Source organism: Pecten maximus, chromosome 18 (genome assembly GCF_902652985.1).
Source record: "Pecten maximus chromosome 18, xPecMax1.1, whole genome shotgun sequence".
Lineage (NCBI taxonomy): Eukaryota > Metazoa > Mollusca > Bivalvia > Pectinida > Pectinidae > Pecten > Pecten maximus.
This window is the reverse complement of record NC_047032.1, coordinates 33,121,461-33,144,354: the sequence shown is the minus strand read 5'-3', so window position 1 is coordinate 33,144,354 and position 22,894 is coordinate 33,121,461. Positions and strand designations below refer to the sequence as shown.

Below are 22,894 nucleotides of genomic sequence, written 5' to 3'. Positions count from 1 at the left end.
TGAAATAGTTTTTTATGTTTGGAAATACCAAGCCTTTAGGTCATTTATGCTAAATAGTGAAAAGCCCGTCTAATTGTCCATGACAATTTCTAGTTGATCTTGATGTTGACTTTTTTAGTGGCTGAGCTATTCTCAGACATATCACTTTACGTTGAATTACCAAAGAGGATAGGAGAAGGATGGAAGGATTTTTTAGTATATTTGGGCCTGAGTTGGACTGGCGACATACACCATATCGACCATGATAATCAACTTTTGAAGGACAAAATAAGGGAAGGCTTGATGAGGTGGAACAGTAAAAGATGTCATAAGTCCGAACTGGAAAGGGCACTTGAACTGACTGGAGCTATGAAAGCTTCCGAGATGATAATGCTAGCAGACGAACTAGATGATGAGTACTGTATAGGAGGTAAGCATGTGATCGCTGTGGAGGAATAAACATTTAACAGTAATAGCTCTGCATGTAAACACAGTCCTACACAAAACATCCTTACGTGATACAGGGTAACTGACATGTCTATTAAGTCAGAACTAAAACAAGAGAGAAAACACTTTCTTTTAGGTAAAATTGTTTCAGTATGATACAAAAATTGAATGAGGACATTTAAGCCTACGACTGGACATTTTTGTTTCGTCTGATGTACAAAAAAACTGTTGTAACATTCTAATATGTTCTCAACCCAGAACCCCAGTTTGGTGAGATTGCACCAGGCATCACAGAGGAAACGACAGAACTGCCGGCCGACACAAAAGAAACCCCCGGTAACACATTTACCTTCGATGATCGGCGAAGTTCCGGTATAAGATATAATCATTTCAGTACATGTATATTGAAATTACTTCAATAGGAGCAAATCCATATTTCAGATTAAGTCAAATAAAAGAACAGAGGACTAGAGTTCGGTTTGGCTTCGAAGGTATTAAACATTTATCGCATCGTGTACTGAATAAAAGTATTTATCAGGTAATTACGCAACGCTGAGACCATTTCGGTTCGATTCGTTAGCTTAAGAGTTAATTGCTGTGATCTGATTGTCTTGAAATATTTAACATCAATGAAAAGCAAAACCATAGACTCACTACTGATCTGTTTATAACTGGTAAAGAATTGTATATGATTAACTTGCAATATTATTCAACTGCATATTTTTAAGAAAATACGATTGTGTAAATATTAATGAGGCTAAAATGGCAACAACAAATTCAGCAATGCATTTCATACACAAAGACGATGCGTCGTTCTGACTAAAGAAACCTTTGTTTTTACAGAACTCATCGACACTGGACGCGATAGTAATGGTAACATCATTCTGCGTGATTATCAAAGGGAAATAGCAGAAGACGGTCTAAGGGGAGATAATTCTATCATTTGGGCTGGAACAGGATCGGGAAAGACCAGAGTGGCCGTGTATATAATGAAGGGCCATTTGGACAACAACCCGAACGGTATGTTTACAGACTGTAGTAAGATACACTGAACACAGGAACACAACACTCTCCAACTGAAAATAGATTTAAAAAAAAAATTATTATAAATATTTTAACAAAATGTAAAATTGTATATTGAATATTTTTAATAGTACAGTCTAATTGAAGCATGACCAACAACGTGTACACAATCACAGGCACCGGCAGATCACGACCACGTGGAGTGAGAAAACAAAACACACACGTGAAGGAAACAGACATTAGCAAATTTCAATACGCAGATATTGTCAAGATACCAATTTAATTTTAATAGTAAGTACTTACCATGAAGTTAATAAAAATAACGTTGCATCGAACTCGATAATCACTAGACGATACGTACACTGCACACACACAATCCACATGCCCAATATAAACCGGAAATGTAAGCATGGCGGGTAATACAACGATACGGTCGTCGGATAAGCGGATTTAAAAAAACAACACAAAAACCGTGTAATATATTTTTTATTTTTATTTTTTAGGCCTAGTCAATAGATATATAAGGTACAGTACACAATATGGAAACTAGTAAATTAAATTAGTGTGTGAATGAAGTATGACGAGTGAGAGCCCTCTTGTGAGAGGACAAATATTGTAATGTGTATTGCTATAAATCTGAGTGAATAAAATGTTAGTTTGAAAAAAAAACAAAAACAAAAAAAAAATGTTTACAGACTGAAAGTGATACTCTTCGTTACTGCTCTCAACTGTTTATTATTGTCGATACTGACACCATTGTTTATAGATAGGTCACGGCGTGTGACTAACACCATTGTCTATAGATAGGTCACGGCGTGTGACTAACGCTATTGTCTATACCTAGGTCACGGCGTGTGACTAACGCTATTGTCTATACCTAGGTCACGGCATGTGACTAACGCTAGTGTCTATACCTAGGTCAAGACTTGTGACTAACGCTATTGTCTATACCTAGGTCACGACGTGTGACCAACGCTATTGTCTATACCTAGGTCACGACGTGTGACTAACGTTATTGTCTATACCTAGGTCACGGCGTGTGACTGACACCATTGTATATAGATAGGTCACGACGTGTGACTGACACTATTGTCTATAGATAGGTCACGACTTGTGACTTACACTATTTTATATAGATCGTTCACGGTGTGTGACTAACGTAATTGTCTATAGAGAGGTCACGGCGTGTGACTAACGTTATTGTCTATACCTAGGTCACGTCGTGTGACTAACGCTATTGTCTATACCTAGGTCACGACGTGTGACTCACGTTATTGTCTATACCTAGGTCACGGCGTGTGACTGGCACGATTGTCTATAGCTAGGTCACGACGTGTGACTAACGTTATGTCTATACCTAGGTCACGACGTGAGACTAACGCTATTGTCTATACCTAGGTCAAAACGTGTGACCAACGTTATTGTCTTTACCTAGGTCACGACGTGTGACTAACGCTATTGTTTATACCTAGGTCACAACGTGTGACTAACGCTATTGTCTATACCTACGTCACGACGTGTGACTAACGCTATTGTCTATACCTAGGTCACGACGTGTGACTAACGCTATTGTCTATACCTAGGTCACGACGTGTGACTAACGCTATTGTTTATACCTAGGTCACGCGTGTGACTAACGCTATTGTTTATACCTAGGTCACGATGTGCGACTGACACTATTGTCTATGCCTAGGTCACGATGTGCGACTGACACTATTGTCTATACCTAGGTCACGACGTGTGACTGACACCATTGTATATAGATAGATCACGACGTGTGACTGACACTATTGTATATAAATAGTTCACGACCTGTGACTGACACTATTGTCTATAGATAGGTCACGACGTGTGACTAACGTTATTGTCTATACCTAGGTCACGTCGTGTGACTAACGCTATTGTCTATACCTAGATCACGACGTGTGACCAACGCTATTGTCTATACCTAGGTCACGACATGTGACTAACGTCATTGTCTATACCTAGGTCACGATGTGCGACTGACACTATTGTCTATACCTAGGTCACGACGTGTGACTGACACCATTGTATATAGATAGATCACGACGTGTGACTGACACTATTGTATATAAATAGTTCACGACCTGTGACTGACACTATTGTCTATAGATAGGTCACGACGTGCGACTAACGCTATTGTCTATACCTAGGTCACGACGTGTGACTGACACCATTGTATATAGATAGGTCACGACGTGTGACTGACACTATTGTATATAAATAGTTCACGACCTGTGACTGACACTATTGTCTATAGATAGGTCACGACGTGTGACTGACACCATTGTATATAGATAGATCACGACGTGTGACTGACACTATTGTATATAAATAGTTCACGACCTGTGACTGACACTATTGTCTATAGATAGGTCACGACGTGCGACTAACGCTATTGTCTATACCTAGGTCACGACGTGTGACTGACACCATTGTATATAGATAGGTCACGACGTGTGACTGACACTATTGTATATAAATAGTTCACGACCTGTGACTGACACTATTGTCTATAGATAGGTCACGACGTGTGACTGACACCATTGTATATAGATAGGTCACGACGTGTGACTAACGCTATTGTCTATAGATAGTGCACGGCGTGTAACTAACGCCATTGTCTATAGATAGTTCACGGCATGTGACTGACACCATTGTCTATAGATAGTCCACGGCGTGTGTCGGACATCATTGTCTATAGATAGTTCAAGACGTTTGACTGACACCATTATCTATAGATAGGTCACGGCGTGTGACTAACACTATTATCTATACCCAGCTAACGGCGTGTCACTATCGCTATTGTCTATACATTTTAGTTGACCGGTACATGCTACGTAAAACGTTCAAAACATGACTCAACAATTTCATTGAAGTAAAATATTGTAGCACAATGACATGCATCTTAATCATTTTACAAAATCACACTTTCACATCTGCGTTGTCATAAAGTGCTTAGTTCGTACTTCTTACGGCAATTCTTGTTTTAATTTCAGGTCATTTAATGTCAGTTGTTCATCCTTTTTTTACTCTTTGTTTTTGACCGAATGTATAACGAAATACAAATTCTGATCTCTGTGTCAGTATAGTGGAGATTTTGAAGAGTAATGTTACCTATGAAAAGTTTAAATGTCACTTGCAATTCTCGCGTTCTTGCTTGTTTTGTGATAATTTATTGTTGGAATTTGACTTTTATATGAATGTTTCTCGATCTCTTATAATTATTTACAACACCACTGGACTCTGTGTTACATATAACAAATGTGAATTTGATATGCACAGCAAAATATTCTTTAAGGCAGCAACGATCCTTTGATTGCAACAAAACATTTGATCATCATGATTACATCCTCTTAACTGTGCAAAGAACAACTCAGAATTATGTTATTGAAACATACAAATTTACATCTTAACATACTGTAACGCCAGCCTTTAATAATATTTATTCAGGGAAGATTGCTTTTTTCACCACGACGTTGACGCTACTGGACCAACAGTACGGAGTGATATGTAAACTTCTACCCGAGTACAAGGTTAGAAAGTTCTAGCTAACTAACCAAGAATACGCTTAATTTAGTTTGTCAACACAATATCCACTCTGCAAATTAAAAAAAGATAATTATACCTGACTCTGATTCAATGGGATTGTTTGCTGAATGTTCAGCTTTAATGCCAAAAAGGATATATTGTCAGGCTATTTATTTGCGTTTCTTGCACGCTATGCGGAAAGTATTTCGTCACATTTCATCGTCATATTTATTTTTTTATTTTGATGATAAGTTATCTGCTTAAATTAAATACATGCATCTATAATTGACCATCGCCGATATTCTGACTCAACACGAGTGCGAACACAACGTTTGATATACGGCATATGCTTTTATGTTTGTAGAACCACGTTATCAAGTTAAGCGGAGGGAATCAAGCGAATGAGAACTTTTCTGAGATTGTCAATAATTGTCGAGTTTGTGTCATCACTCCGATGTCCCTTGATAACTACCTGAGAGATGACGCCTTGTCCCTGGGTGTATTTTCAATGCTTGTGCTGGACGAGTGTCATCACACACGAAAAAATGAACCTTACAACCAGATAATGGCACGTTATCGAAAATTATACATAGATGGCGGCAAATCCCCACAGGTAAGTAGATGCGATATAATTATATCGAAAAAAAAATTTCTACGACTATCACTGTGACCTAACAATTTCAAAAGTTTACTCCAATACATGTATATACAATGTAGCTGTTTGATGTGCTTTCTTATGAAGGGTTACTATTTTCGCGTACACATTTGAAGGTAGTCATCATCTTATGTATACGTTTATTTTTGTTTTGTTTTATCTATACTAGATTATTGGACTGACAGCGTCTGTTGGGACTGAGCGGGCGCGAAATGTGAAGGATGCAGAGAAAAGTATCATCGAACTTATGGCGCGAATGAATGTAACCAAGATCGCTACTCCAAAGGTCCACGTAGAGGAATACAAAACATATGTTCCGGATCCTATTAAACGTACGATAGACATGATAGCAAACGTTTAAATCAAATAAATATAGTTAGATCACACTGGTATAAGCTCAATAACAGAAGAACACACTATGATACAATAGTTCAGGGAAGATAAACATGTAAAAGAAAATTAGTAAATAGCAGAATTCGAGACAGTTCGAGACAGAGGTCAAAACATTTAGTGAAATAGAACTGTCGGTAACATGCTGTAGGAATACCCTGAATATTTGTGTTTTTGGTACTTATTGTTAAATCAAATAATATTCTGTGAAGAAATTTTGTGAAAATATTGCATAGTTTTCGATATATGCTCTATTTTATATAATGTAAACCTATACGTAAATGTTTTGTCGTATCTAGTGGCCTACTTAAATGTGACGTCATAGATGTGTTTCGTCGTAGAAAGTGGCCTACTTAACTGTGACGTCATAGACGTGTTATAATCGCCAAATTTTGTTTATGAGCAAATGAGACTTTCGGACCATACGAACAGATATCACCGTGTAGTACAGTTGATTGGTGAACGCGAAAATGAATCATTGCGATTATGGTCGTAACTTGAAAGCGTTTCAAATCTGACATTATGTAAATTATGAATTAAAGTCTAAAGAAAAATAAATAGAAATTTAAGAATACACATTCCATAGATGGAACCCTGAAAGGCTGCATGCTTGTGTGATTATGACATACGGATCACACAAAACTATCTCTATATGTAGTGCTATGTCTATTCCCACAAGGCTTTGGGTTCTGTTCCCTAGCCGAGACATTCCAGAGTCTTTGAAAATGGTAGTTGCTGTTCTTGCTTAGCGTTTAACATATTAGGAGTGGGACAACTGGTTCGCCCGTTGTCAGTTTAATGTGACCGGGTGGGGTGTGCTGCTGGGTGTCTTCGGTAGTATGCTTCAGTGAGGTAGCACTGAAAATCGGCAAAAGTTCTGGCCTATCTCAAGGAGACTTAACACGAACATACCGCAGCCTCCTAAAACACACATACGCACCCGCCACACCGCATGCACTTCGCACGCACGGGAGGTCGTCCTTAAATGACCTTAGATGTTAAACGGACGATAAACAAAATAAACCAAACCAAGCCAATGTCTATTCTCGCCATTATACACTGCTCTTAGGATACCTACAATTCGAAGGCTTATATTCGGGTAAAGTGGGGGTTATATTTAGATAAAGATTGAATAGGTTACACTTTAAGATTATCTCTCATTTTAAATTTTGGTATCACAGTGGAGATGTTATGGAAATATCAGGTAACACGTCGGTTATTTTTTAGATACTGAGGAGATGAAAGACCGGGGTGATGACAAAATAGGATTTACCATACAGCGTGCTATGGAACAGCTTGAAAGATGGCTCCTCGGCAAATGTAAGTGTACGTTTAAGAGTGATACATATATATATATATATTCGTATCCATGTATGTAAATACATTGCGATCCAGGTATTCTGTATCACCTTATAGACGACTTCCATAATGATCATGTCAGGGTATCGGGCCGACCATCTCTGCGCCATTGAAACGTTCTTTTTTTAAGAACGCCGATGTGGCGCAGCGGTATAGGCTGCGGATATTTCTGGCTAGGCGATTGGGTGCCGTAGATCGTGAGTTCGAGGCCAGTCAGGGCACGAGTCAAAAAGTTGTCTTCCTTCGTCATTTGTGTTTATAAGCTATATATATATATATATATATAGGGTATAGTAAGTAATAACGACGGTATAAACCAATATAGGTACTGGATCCTAACAAACAAATGTTGGATGCGTATTACTAGAAATAGATATATGTCAAGTAGTAATAACGACAGTACAGACAAATAAATTGTCGAATTTTCGAGGCAATCTGCCCCTTTATCAAGACACGGGTAAATAACATACGATCATATATAAACATAGAACATCGAACAGTTACACAAATATAGTAGGTATAAACAAAAAAAAAAGTGTAATGTTGTAAAAATGATCCCCCTCGGCAGATACGTAATTCAATCGGGTGGCCGATCCCATTTTAAAATTAGTTAGTTTCAACGAAATTGAACAAATATTAAAATCATATCGATGTAATAGTGTAGATAGTTGATAGAACTAAGGAACATATCTTTAGATGCAGTTAAAACGAATCCTACACAAAACATAGAATGGTGAACTAAAGGAAATCATCGGTTAGGGTTAGAGTAAGGAAAATTGTTTGTACCATGTTGTATAACTTAATCATTACGTATTCGAACCCATCGTGATGAGGTATCTCACGTTCATGATCCATTATAGCAGTGTTTTATATGTTTTGACAGTGTTTGATCTGGACACCGGGGCTGTACACGCGCTGTTGAAGGAAATGCCTGATACAAAGAGGATGAAGCAGCAATACCAAACATGGTTGTCACGCCTACAGATGGCGCTCCCTCTCAGTAAAGAACTACCCCGTGACCTGATACACCGGGCCATTGTAATTACAGATCATTTGACTGTAAGCTTAATATATTGTAAGGTGTATGACCTTATACCTTGTTGTGCATTATATATTTTTAAACTATCTAATCGATACACAAAGTATCTAGAAGTTTTATTCTATTATTTACGGACCATGCTCAAAATTCGCAAAACAGTTTCAAATTACAAAACTTTTACAATCGATTTGTACGTTTAACGATTATCTGAAACGACGTTGACATGTAAACGTATTCTTGTCCAAAACAAAATTAAGTTATCAAATACCAAACTCGAAATAGGATTATACCCGATGTATCAACTGACAGTCAACATCAGGCATTTAATTGTTCTCCACAGTAAGCTCTCATTTATACTCAGACTCTCTGTATGAGGACATTAATGTAATCCTGACTTTAATTATCATAGATGTACCAGGACGCCCTCAGTTGTAACTACATTCTCTGTATGAGGGATGTTCTGACGCAACTAAACCTCTCGTCATTGAAGTACCAAATTTGTGACGGAGGTGAACACAATGATGTAGTCCTATGTAGCGCAAGTGACATCAATCCAAAAGAAGTCAGTGCGGAAAAGGACAATAGAGATGTAACGATTGTCAGTTTGTACAAAGGTATGATGGCGCCACAACGCCTAGTTTAAGTACACATATACGATGACGAGAATCAGACAGAAGGCATGTTATTCTATAAAAGTATCCCCAGATTTTACCCCATGATGCAATACAACAATCCTGGTCTAATATTCAACTTTCATTGATAGATGTCATTAAGGAACTGGAATGCCTCTCAAAGAACCCGATTTACGAGAATCCAAACATCATTTGTCTTCAGAAGATGGTAGATGACAACTTTACAGAGAAAGGAAAGGATTCAATATTCATGGTGTTTGTCGAAACCAAAGCATCTGCAACAGCCGTTTCAAAATATCTTACAGAAAAATCCTCCTTCGCGAGATGTGAACACCTGATAAGTTCTCGTTCAACATCGGAAGACAAGGAAAGTGAGTGTAAATATCGTTGACCATGGAATAAGAATTGACGTAGATTTTGATGTACCAAAATGAAGATGAAGAAATAAAAAAAAGTCTTCCTTTATCATACCGGGTAATATTTTCGTTGATTGAACTTACATTTGTTTAAGCCATTTATTTCGTGTAAAACAACGTGATTTTGGATATACCAGATACCATGTTTCAGACAACGAAGTATCACAATCAAGTGCGATTACCTACGGTTGAAATTATCAATAAAATCCAGTAACCTTAGACCTCCCGAAACCTGTGATGGATTACCGAACCCTAAACTTCTTTAATCGAGTGATGTATTACCTAACCCTAACCTTCTTTAATCCAGAAATGTAGTACCTAACCCTAACCTTCTTTAATCCAGTAATGTATTACCTAACCCTAACCTTCTTTAATCCAGTCATGTAGTACCTAAACCAAACCTTCTTTAATCCAGTAATGTATTAAATAACCCTAACCTTCTTTAATCCAGTAATGTATTACCTAACACTAACCTTCTTTAATCCAGTAATGTATTACCTAACCCTAACCATAATCTTCTTTAATCCAGTAATGTATAACCTAACCCTAACCATAACCTTCTTTAATCCAGAAATGTATTACCTAACCCTAACCTTCTTTAATCAAGTAATGCATTACCTAACCCTTAACTTCTTTAATCGAGTGATGTATTACCTATCACTAACCATAACCTTCTTTAATCCAGTAATGTATTACCTAACCATAACCTTCTTTAATCCAGAAATGTAGTACCTAACCCAAACCTTCTTTAATCCAGTAATGCATTACCTAACACTAACCTTCTTTAATCCAGTAATGTATTACCTAACCCTAACCATAACCTTCTTTAATCCAGTAATATATTACCTAACCCTAACCTTCTTTAATCCAGAAATGTAGTACCTAACCCAAACCTTCTTTAATCCAGAAATGTATTACCTAACCCTAACCATAACCTTCTTTAATCCAGTAATGTATTACCTAACCCTAACCTTCTTTAATCCAGAAATGTATTACCTAACCCAAACCTTCTTTAATCCAGTAATGTATTACCTAACCCAAACCTTCTTTAATCCAGAAATGCATTACCTAACCATAACCTTCTTTAATCCAGTAATGTATTACCTAACCCTAACCTCCTTTAATCCAGTAATGTAGTACCTAACACTAACCTTCTTTAATCCAGTAATGTATTACCTAACCCTAACCTTCTTTAATCCAGAAATGTATTACCTAACCCTAACCTTCTTTAATCCAGTAATGTATTACCTAACACTAAATTTCTTAAATCCAGTAATGTATTACCTAACCCTAACCTTCTTTAATCCAGTAATGTATTACCTAACCATAACCTTCTTTAATCCAGTAATGTATTACCTAACCCTAACCTCCTTTAATCCAGAAATGTAGTACCTAACCCAAACCTTCTTTAATCCAGTAATGCATTACCTAACACTAACCTTCTTTAATCCAGTAATGTATTACCTAACCCTAACCATAACCTTCTTTAATCCAGTAATGTATTCCTAACCCTAACCTTCTTTAATCCAGTAATGTATTACCTAACCCTAACCCTAATCTTCTTTAATCCAGTAATGTATTACCTAACCCTAACCCTAACCTTCTTTAATCCAGTAATGTATGACCTAACCCTAACTTTCTTTAATCCAGTAATGTATTACCTAACCCTAACCTTCTTTAATCCAGTAATGTATTACCTAACCCTGAACTTCTTTGATCCAGTAATTTATTACTTAACTCTAACCTTCATTAATTCAGTAATGTATTACCTAACCCTAAACGTCTTTAATCCAGTAATGTATTACCTAACCCTAAACTTCTTTAATCCAGTAATGTATTACCTAACCCTAACCTTCTTTAATCCAGAAATGTATTACCTAATCCTTAACTTCTTTAATCCAGTAATGTATTACCTAACCCTAACCTTCTTTAATCCAGTAATGTATTACCTAACCCTAACCTTCTTTAATCCAGTAATGTATTACCTAACCCTAACCTTCTTTAATCCAGAAATGTAGTACCTAACCCTAGCCTTCTTTAATCCAGTAATGTATCACCTAACCCTAACCTTCTTTAATCCAGTAATGTATTACCTAATCCTTAACTTCTTTAATCCAGTAATGTATTACCTAACCCTAACCTTCTTTAATCCAGTAATGTATTACCTAACCCTAACCTTCTTTAATCCAGTAATGTATTACCTAACACTAAACTTATTTAATCCAGTAATGTATTACCTAACCCTAACCTTCTTTAATCCAGTAATGTATTACCTAACCCAAACCTTCTTTAATCCAGTAATGTAGTACCTAATCCTAACCTTCTTTAATCCAGTAATGTATTACCTAACACTAAACTTCTTTAATCCAGTAATGTATTACCTAACCCTAACCTTCTTTAATCCAGTAATGTAGTACCTAATCCTAACCCTAATCTTCTTTAATCCAGTAATGTATTACCTAACCCTAACCCTAATCTTCTTTAATCCAGTAATGTATTACCTAACCCTAACCCTAACCTTCTTTAATCCAGTAATGTATGACCTAACCCTAACTTTCTTTAATCCAGTAATGTATTACCTAACCCTAACCTTCTTTAATCCAGTAATGTATTACCTAACCCTGAACTTCTTTGATCCAGTAATTTATTACTTAACTCTAACCTTCATTAATTCAGTAATGTATTACCTAACCCTAAACGTCTTTAATCCAGTAATGTATTACCTAACCCTAAACTTCTTTAATCCAGTAATGTATTACCTAACCCTAACCTTCTTTAATCCAGAAATGTATTACCTAATCCTTAACTTCTTTAATCCAGTAATGTATTACCTAACCCTAACCTTCTTTAATCCAGTAATGTATTACCTAACCCTAACCTTCTTTAATCCAGAAATGTAGTACCTAACCCTAGCCTTCTTTAATCCAGTAATGTATCACCTAACCCTAACCTTCTTTAATCCAGTAATGTATTACCTAATCCTTAACTTCTTTAATCCAGTAATGTATTACCTAACCCTAACCTTCTTTAATCCAGTAATGTATTACCTAACCCTAACCTTCTTTAATCCAGTAATGTATTACCTAACACTAAACTTCTTTAATCCAGTAATGTATTACCTAACCCTAACCTTCTTTAATCCAGTAATGTATTACCTAACCCAAACCTTCTTTAATCCAGTAATGTAGTACCTAATCCTAACCTTCTTTAATCCAGTAATGTATTACCTAACACTAAACTTCTTTAATCCAGTAATGTATTACCTAACCCTAACCTTCTTTAATCCAGTAATGTATTACCTAACCCAAACCTTCTTTAATCCAGTAATGTAGTACCTAATCCTAACCCTAATCTTCTTTAATCCAGTAATGTATTACCTAACCCTAACCTTCTTTAATCCAGTAATGTATTACCTAACCCTAACCTTCTTTAATCCAGTAATGTATTACCTAACACTAAACTTCTTTAATCCAGTAATGTATTACCTAACCCTAACCTTCTTTAATCCAGTAATGTATTACCTAACCCAAACCTTCTTTAATCCAGTAATGTAGTACCTAATCCTAACCTTCTTTAATCCAGTAATGTATTACCTAACACTAAACTTCTTTAATCCAGTAATGTATTACCTAACCCTGAACTTCTTTAATCCAGTAATGTATTACCTAACCCTGAACTTCTTTAATCCAGAAATGTAGTACCTAACCCTAACCTTCTTTAATCCAGTAATGTATTACCTAACACTAACTTTCTTTAATCCAGTGCAAGCAACATTTGTATCGGAGATTCGCATGATACCATAAATAATCCGTCGCCCAGTATGAACAATTAGGATCTTCCGTTTATGATCTTTAATTCTGTTGACGGCGAATGGACTAATTGCCCTGGCCATTATGATTATCTGTTTATAGCCTCTTAACCATCTGATCATTTTTCTGTCGATGCATTTGTTATTTTACTGAATATGATTCCTATGTGTGACTTTATACTTGTAGAACAATCTCAAGCCGACCAAAGCCGAGTAATCAAGCGACTCCTATCTAAACAGATAAATGGTGTGGTAGCGACACAGGTGGCCGAGGAGGGATTAAACATACCCGCCTGTAACTTCGTCATTCGTTATAACAATACTAGAAACGAGATATCCACGGTACAGGTTGCAGGTTCGTATGTGACCATTGAGGGTCAGAGAATTGTATTATATCTAGGTACTACACTGTCGTTTAATAGGTAATTGGTAAAACAATGCAATTGGGTTGGTTGATGTACATACATCATTGTCTAGGTAATATCATTAAATGCCGATTGAACTTAACACACAGCAATATACAAATGTTCACTATTCGTTGACACAACTGTGCTATAATGTATTTATTTCATAATGTGCATTGTGGGACAGTCTCATCTGTCACATCCCTGCGGATTTTGTACAGTCTATTTGAGTAGTCTTACTACGTACATACTTGGACAACTGATGATAAAGCCATGGTGGTGACTGCGTGCTATTAATTCACGCCTTGCAAATTCCGCAGGGAAAAAACTTGACCCAGTCAGTGTTCAGTTCGAAAGTATCGAGATAAATGAACTATTGTCGGGATATTTGGCCTAGTATCGGGGTATATGAACTATTGTCGGGATATTTGGCCTAGTATCTGGATGTATGAATCAGTGCCGGAATATTTGAACTAGTGTCGGGATATATGAACTAGTGTGGGGATATTTGGCCTAGTATCGAGATATATGAACTAGTGTCGGGATATTTGGCCAAGTATAGGGATATATGAACCAGTGTCGGAATATTTGGCCTAGTATCATGATATTTGAACTAGTGTCGGGATATTTGGCCTAGTATCGGGATATATGAACTAGTGTCGGGATATTTGGCCTAGTATCGAGATATATGAACTAGTGTCGGGATATTTGGCCTAGTATCGGGATATATGAACCAGTGTCAGAATATTTTGCCTAGTATCAGGATATATGAACTAGTGTCGGGATATTTGGAATAGAATCGGAATATATGAACCAGTGTCGGGATATTTGGACTTTTATCAAGATATGTGAACTAGTGTCGGGATATTTGGCCTAGGATCGAGATAAATAAACTAGTGTCGCGATATTTGGCCAAGTATAGGGATATATGAACCAGTATCAGAATATTTGGCCTAGTATCATGATATTTCAACAAGTGTCGGGATATTTGGCCTAGTATCAGGATATATGAACTGGTGTCAGGGTATTTGGAATAGAATCGGAATATATGAATTAGTGTCGGGATATTTGGACTATTTTCAAGATATGTGAACTAGTGTCGGGATATTTGGCCTAGGATCGAGATAAATGAACTAGTGTCGAGATATTTCGCCAAGTATAGGGATATATGAACCAGTATCAGAATATTTGGCCTAGTATCGGGATATATGAACCAGTGTCGTAATATTTGGCCTAGTATCAGGATATATGAACTGGTGTCGGGATATTTGGAATAGAATCGGAATATATAAATTAATGTCGGGATATTTGGACTATTTTCAAGATATGTGAACTAATGTCGGGATATTTGGAATAGTATCGGGATATTTGAACTATAGTCAGGATATTTTTCCTAGTATCGGGATATATGAACTATTGTCGGGATTTTTTTCCTAGTATCGGGATATGCGAACTAGTGTCAGGATATTTCGCCAAGTATCATGATATTTTAACTAGTGTCGGGATATTTGGCCTAGTATCGGGATATATGAACTATTGTCGGGATATTTTTCCTAGTGTCGTGATATGCGAACTAGTGTCGGGATATTTGGCCAAGTATCGAGATATGCTAAGTAGTATTGGAATATTTGACATTGAATCGAGATATATGAACTAGTGTCGGGATATTTGACCTAGTATCGGGATATATGAACTAGTCTCGGGATATTTGGCCTAGTATCGAGATATATAAACTAGTGTCGGGATATTTGGCCTAGTATCGAGATATATAAACTAGTGTCGGGATATTTGGCCTAGTATTGGGATATATGAACCAGTGTCGAAATATTTGGCCTAGTAGCAGGATATGTGAACTAATGTCGGGATATTTGGAATAGTATCGGGATGTATGAACTATAGTCAGGATATTTTTCCTAGTATCGGGATATATGAACTATTGTCGGGATTTTTTTCCTAGTATCGGGATATGCGAACTAGTGTCGAAATATTTGGCCAAGTATCATGATATTTTAACTAGTGTCGGGATATTTGGCCTAGTATCGGGATATATGAACTATTGTCGGGATATTTTTCCTAGTATCGTGATATGCGAACTAGTGTCGGGATATTTGGCCAAGTATCGAGATATGCTAAGTAGTATTGGAATATTTGACATTGAATCGAGATATATGAACTAGTGTCGAGATATTTGGCCAAGTATAGGGATATATGAACCAGTGTCGGAATATTTGGCCTAGTATCATGATATTTGAACTAGTGTCGGGATATTTGGCCTAGTATCGGGATATATGAACTAGTGTCGGGATATTTGGCCTAGTATCGAGATATATGAACTAGTGTCGGGATATTTGGCCTAGTATTGGGATATATGAACCAGTGTCGGAATATTTGGCCTAGTATCAGGATATATGAACTAGTGTTGGGATATTTGGCCTAGTATCGGGATATATGAACTAGTGTCGGGATATTTGGAATAGAATCGGAATATATGAATTAGTGTCGGGATATTTGGACTTTATCAAGATATGTGAACTAGTGTCGGGATATTTGGCCTAGGATCGATATAAATGAACTAGTGTCGCGATATTTGGCCAAGTATAGGGATATATGAACCAGTATCAGAATAGTTGGCCTAGTATCATGATATTTCAACTAGTGTCGGGATATTTGGCCTAGTATCAGGATATATGAACTGGTGTCAGGATATTTGGAATAGAATCGGAATATATGAATTAGTGTCGGGATATTTGGACTTTTATCAGGATATGTGAACTAGTGTCGGGATATTTGGCCTAGGATCGAGATAAATGAACTAGTGTCGAGATATTTCGCCAAGTATAGGGATATATGAACCAGTATCAGAATATTTGGCCTAGTATCGGGATATATGAACCAGTGTCGTAATATTTGGCCTAGTATCAGGATATATGAACTGGTGTCGGAATATTTGGAATAGAATCGGAATATATGAATTAGTGTCCGGATATTTGGACTATTTTCAAGATATGTGAACTAGTGTCCGGATATTTGGACTATTTTCAAGATATGTGAACTAATGTCGGGATATTTGGAATAGTATCGGGATATATGAACTATAGTCAGGATATTTTTCCTAGTATCGGGATATATGAACTATTGTCGGGATTTTTCCTAGTATCGGGATATGCGAACTAGTGTCGGGATATTTGGCCAAGTATCATTATATTTGAACAAGTGTCGGGATATTTGGCCTAGTATTGGGATATATGAACCAGTGTCGGAATATTTGGCCTAGTATCAGGATATATGAACTAGTGTCGGGATATTTGACCTAGTATCGGGATATATGAACCAGTGTCGGGATATTTGGAATAGAATCGGAATATATGAATTAGTGTCGGGATATTTGGACTTTATCAAGATATGTGAACTAGTGTCGGGATATTTGGCCTAGGATCGATATAAATGAACTAGTGTCGCGATATTTGGCCAAGTATAGGGATATATGAACCAGTATCAGAATATTTGGCCTAGTATCATGATATTTCAACTAGTGTCGGGATATTTGGCCTAGTATCAGGATATATGAACTGGTGTCAGGATATTTGGAATAGAATCGGAATATATGAATTAGTGTCGGGATATTTGGACTTTATCAAGATATGTGAACTAGTGTCGGGATATTTTGCCTAGGATCGATATAAATGAACTAGTGTCGCGATATTTGGCCAAGTATAGGGATATATGAACCAGTATCAGAATATTTGGCCTAGTATCATGGTATTTCAACTAGTGTCGGGATATTTGGCCTAGTATCAGGATATATGAACTGGTGTCAGGATATTTGGAATAGAATCGGAATATATGAATTAGTGTCGGGATATTTGGACTTTTATCAAGATATGTGAACTAGTGTCGGGATATTTGGCCTAGGATCGAGATAAATGAACTAGTGTCGAGATATTTCGCCAAGTATCGGGATATATGAACCAGTATCAGAATATTTGGCCTAGTATCGGGATATATGAACTATAGTCAGGATATTTTTCCTAGTATCGGGATATATGAACTATTGTCGGGATTTTTCCTAGTATCGGGATATGCGAACTAGTGTCGGGATATTTGGCCAAGTATCATTATATTTGAACAAGTGTCGGGATATTTGGCCTAGTATTGGGATATATGAACCAGTGTCGGAATATTTGGCCTAGTATCAGGATATATGAACTAGTGTCGGGATATTTGGCCTAGTATCGGGATATATGAACCAGTGTCGGGATATTTGGAATAGAATCGGAATATATGAATTAGTGTCGGGATATTTGGACTTTATCAAGATATGTGAACTAGTGTCGGGATATTTGGCCTAGGATCGATATAAATGAACTAGTGTCGCGATATTTGGCCAAGTATAGGGATATATGAACCAGTATCAGAATATTTGGCCTAGTATCATGATATTTCAACTAGTGTCGGGATATTTGGCCTAGTATCAGGATATATGAACTGGTGTCAGGATATTTGGAATAGAATCGGAATATATGAATTAGTGTCGGGATATTTGGACTTTATCAAGATATGTGAACTAGTGTCGGGATATTTTGCCTAGGATCGATATAAATGAACTAGTGTCGCGATATTTGGCCAAGTATAGGGATATATGAACCAGTATCAGAATATTTGGCCTAGTATCATGGTATTTCAACTAGTGTCGGGATATTTGGCCTAGTATCAGGATATATGAACTGGTGTCAGGATATTTGGAATAGAATCGGAATATATGAATTAGTGTCGGGATATTTGGACTTTTATCAAGATATGTGAACTAGTGTCGGGATATTTGGCCTAGGATCGAGATAAATGAACTAGTGTCGAGATATTTCGCCAAGTATAGGGATATATGAACCAGTATCAGAATATTTGGCCTAGTATCGGGATATATGAACCAGTGTCGTAATATTTGGCCTAGTATCAGGATATATGAACTGGTGTCGGAATATTTGGAATAGAATCGGAATATATGAATTAGTGTCCGGATATTTGGACTATTTTCAAGATATGTGAACTAGTGTCCGGATATTTGGACTATTTTCAAGATATGTGAACTATAGTCAGGATATTTTTTCTAGTATCGGGATATATGAACTATTGTCGGGATTTTTTTCCTAGTATCGGGATATGCGAACTAGTGTCGGGATATTTGGCCAAGTATCATTATATTTGAACTAGTGTCGGGATATTTGGCCTAGTATCGGGATATATGAACTATTGTCGGGATATTTTTCCTAGTATCGTGATATGCGAACTAGTGTCGCGATATTTGGCCAAGTATAGGGATATATGAACCAGTGTCGGAATATTTGGCCTAGTATCATGATATTTGAACTAGTGTCGGGATATTTGGAATAGAATCGGAATATATGAATTAGTGTCGGGATATTTGGCCTAGTATCGGGATATATGAACTAGTGTCGGGATATTTGGCCTAGTATCGGGATATATGAACCAGTGTCGGAATATTTGGCCTAGTATCAGGATATATGAACTAGTGTCGGGATATTTGGAATAGAATCGGAATATATGAACCAGTGTCGGGATATTTGGACTTTTATCAAGATATGTGAACTAGTGTCGGGATATTTGGCCTAGGATCGAGATAAATGAACTAGTGTCGCGATATTTGGCCAAGTATAGGGATATATGAACCAGTATCAGAATATTTGGCCTAGTATCGGGATACATGAACCAGTGTCGTAATATTTGGCCTAGTATCAGGGTATATGAACTGGTGTCAGGATATTTGGAATAGAACCGGAATATATGAATTAATGTCGGGATATTTGGACTATTTTCAAGATATGTGAACTATAGTCAGGATATTTTTCCTAGTATTGGGATATATGAACTATTGTCGGGATTTTTTTCCTAGTATCGGGATATGCGAACTAGTGTCGGGATATTTGGCCAAGTATCATGATATTTGAACTAGTGTCGGGATATTTGGCCTAGTATCGGGATATATGAACTATTGTCGGGATATTTTTCCTAGTATCGTGATATGCGAACTAGTGTCGGGATATTTGGCCAAGTATCGAGATATGCTAAGTAGTATTGGAATATTTGGCATTGAATCGGGATATATATACTAGTGTTTGTATATTTTTCCTAGTATCGAGATGTGAACTAGTGTCGGGATATTTGGCCTAGTATCGGGATATATGAACTAGTCTGAGGTTATCTGGACTAGAATCAAATTATTGGGACTGGTATCGGAATACATACTCTTGATTCTAGATAGACAAATATAGGGATGTATAGATTAGTATCGGGATGTACGGAGTAGTAACCTGATGCATGGACTAGATGCGAACTATATGGATTAGTCTTAGTATGTAGGGACTAGTCTCGAGATAGCTGCACTAGCTTCGGGATATTTGGAATAAAGCCGTTATAAACATATTAGTATATATACATTTATCAGATGTTGTCGTTTTCCTTATGAAATCGACGTCAATAAACTGATGTCAAATCTATTAAACAAGTGAGAAACAAGTCTCAATTTTATACTTTAATATAGATTGTGGTCAATTTCTTGAAATAAGACTAATCCGACTGCTCTACTTAAAAAACAAAACTGTAATTAACCGTCCGAATGTGTTATGTTACAGGAAGGAGCAGAGCGAAACAGGGGACAGTCACAGACTTTGCAAATGCAGAGAAGCGTAGACAAGAGGACATAAACGTAATAAGATTGGCACTGATGAATGACGCCTTGAGCAACATCCTAGTGAAATCAGACGACGATCTCCAACTTGAGGTCAGACAGCGCATGCGCGCTATCACTGCTGCAGAGGCTGAATACGCACAAGCGAAGGAGCTTCATCAACAAAGTAAGACGACGGGCAAATTTACACTGCGGTGCGGGAAATGCCAGGAGACAGCAGTGTGTAGCTGTGACATACGATGTTACAACGGATCCCAATATGTAGTCATAGATAAGGAGTTCTATACGAAGATCACATGTCATCGTAACCCCAAAATATCTAAGTACGACAACTTGGAAACAAAATATAAAACATTCTGTAAAAAGTGCGGACATAATTGGGGGGTAGGGGCTTGTTTTAAAGAAAACGTCTTCTGTGCAATAGTGAAGATTAAGCAATTCATTATCACAGATAGCAACACAAAAGAAGAGTATCATTGCAAAACTTGGGCAAAACTTCCCAGGGTACAATACATGAGCGAGGAGGAGTTTTCTAATCTTAAAGGGTTTGATGAACTTACAGAATATGGTCGTGATTGATGATTGGATACCTCAGACGTTATATGGTACAGGTTACACGCGCAATGGTAATGCTTTCCGACCTTTGTCCTGACTTTAGCGAGTCTATGACATATGACAATGGCTTCACGAATAATAGTCTAGTTTTCGGACCTTTATCATAACTTGAGCGGTTTTATGACATTTCGGTACAAGCTACACGATTTTGAGAACAAGAGCAAGTCAGTAGTATGTACATATTTCACTGACCTTATGTCACTAGTAATTGTGGTTGACTTTTATGTTGTGCTTTAAGTTTATTGCTACTGATATCAGTCCATTTTTGATAATGAATCTGATGCTATATTGTTAATAAGATGCCAAGATGAGAAAGTAGTCCTCACCTTCAGTGTGAATCTCAAAGGTTTCAGCAATGAACTAGATTCCGAGTAAATGGGACGTCGTTGATCAATTACTGACCGGGATTAAGCCATGATATGTCGCTTTAGGCAAAGAAACATTCTACATGTATATATGCAGCTATATTAAAAAAGGGACAGGAACAATATAGTGATCAAGATCCCGTGACATTTGAACATTGAAAATACTTTCCTACTTGCAAGGTTACATAGCTAAATTATATTATCATGTTTGAACTAAGTGTTCTAAATAATCTAATTAACACATAAATATACACGTAGACCGGAAACATGTTGAAATATTGGTGTCACGTTTGTTCAAATTAATCACAAGAGTTATATTAAACGGGTTAAATATGTAAAATAAAATATGCAGTACCTACTTATGATAGATAATACGTAGATTTTAATGAGCTGGCCACTTAGAATATAGCATTGCCATGACTATATTGATGGAGGTAGGGGGGTGACAAGCTTTAGAAAAAAGTATAAAAAAGAAATTAGTGGATCACTTAACAGGAAATGTTCTATGGGGCAAATATCCGGAAAACATTCACAAAAGAACATGTATGCTCGTGTAATTAGGTATAAAATGCATGCTCGTGTAATTAGGTATAAAATGCATGCTCGTGTAATTAGGTATAACATGCATGCTCGTGTAATTAGGTATAAAAAGCATGCTCGTGTAATTAGGTATAAAATGCATGCTCGTGTAATTAGGTATAAAAAGCATGCTCGTGTAATTAGGTATAAAATGCATGCTCGTGTAATTAGGTATAAAATGCATGCTCGTGTAATTCGGTATGAAATGCATGCTCGTGTACTTAGGTATTAAAAGTATTTCTAAACACTAAAAAAAGGATAATAAAGGTAGATTGTTAAAATACCACAATAAAAAAAACATGAAGGAGACTAGGAGTTGTATGCTGATTTGCTCAAAGTTATCCTGCAGAATTTCATTGTATGGGCAATTTGAAAATTTATTATTATAGATTCAATTAATGGAATTGTTCACAAGGAATTTTTCCTCGTTCTTCTAAACGACTAGAAACACAAACGGTACATTTCTATTCTACAACTATTAACCCTATGGTCGTAATGATAATGCTAACATTCACATCATGTGCATTAAGTGGTTACATATGGGGCCGCGGTGGCCGAGTGGTTAAGGTGTCCCGACACTTTAACGCTAGCCTTCCACCTCTGGGTTACTAGTTCTAAACCTACGTGGGGCAGTTGCCAGGTACTGACCTTAAGCCAGTGGTTTTTCTCCGGGTACTCCGGCTTTCCTCCACCTCCAAACCTGGCACGTCCTTAACTGACCCTGGCTGTTAATAGGACGAAAAACAAAAACAAACAAAACCAAAGGTTACATAGTACTCATTACTATGACACTTTTAAAATCATTTCTCGCAATATTAATACGTAGCAGCTTGACAAAGTACAACAGGAATATATATCTAAATGACTTACTCGCTACAATAAACCTCAGAATTATACTTCTTGTCAGTGATGCTATTCCAATCATTAC

At 36.9% G+C, this 22,894-nt stretch overlaps 2 protein-coding genes across 2 annotated transcripts; both read left to right on the top strand.

Annotated features, from left to right (window-relative positions):
• Positions 1-282: 282 nt before the first annotated feature.
• LOC117316381 (probable ATP-dependent RNA helicase DDX58) lies at positions 283-9,087 on the top strand. Its single transcript, XM_033870919.1, has 9 exons — positions 283-409; positions 685-798; positions 1,270-1,446; positions 4,924-5,006; positions 5,366-5,614; positions 5,826-5,988; positions 7,274-7,366; positions 8,289-8,464; positions 8,854-9,087. The coding sequence occupies exons 1-9, from the start codon at positions 283-285 to the stop codon at positions 9,085-9,087; spliced, it is 1,416 nt and encodes a 471-aa protein (XP_033726810.1).
• Positions 9,088-9,222: 135 nt separating this feature from the next.
• Positions 9,223-22,601, top strand: LOC117316088 (probable ATP-dependent RNA helicase DHX58). The gene is made up of 3 exons (XM_033870580.1): positions 9,223-9,447; positions 13,488-13,655; positions 20,352-22,601. The coding sequence occupies exons 1-3, from the start codon at positions 9,282-9,284 to the stop codon at positions 20,984-20,986; spliced, it is 969 nt and encodes a 322-aa protein (XP_033726471.1). The 5' UTR covers positions 9,223-9,281; the 3' UTR covers positions 20,987-22,601.
• The last annotated feature ends 293 nt before the right edge of the window (positions 22,602-22,894 follow it).

Coding starts and splice junctions, on each gene's coding strand:
- LOC117316381 (XM_033870919.1), top strand. CDS start 283: ATGAGGTGGAACAGTAAAAGATGTCATAAGTCCGAACTGGAAAGGGCA. Junction 410..684: donor TGATGAGTACTGTATAGGAG/GTAAGCATGTGA, acceptor TTCTCAACCCAG/AACCCCAGTTTGGTGAGATT. Junction 8,465..8,853: donor TAATTACAGATCATTTGACT/GTAAGCTTAATA, acceptor TAATTATCATAG/ATGTACCAGGACGCCCTCAG.
- LOC117316088 (XM_033870580.1), top strand. CDS start 9,282: ATGGTAGATGACAACTTTACAGAGAAAGGAAAGGATTCAATATTCATG. Junction 9,448..13,487: donor AACATCGGAAGACAAGGAAA/GTGAGTGTAAAT, acceptor TTATACTTGTAG/AACAATCTCAAGCCGACCAA. Junction 13,656..20,351: donor ATCCACGGTACAGGTTGCAG/GTTCGTATGTGA, acceptor GTTATGTTACAG/GAAGGAGCAGAGCGAAACAG.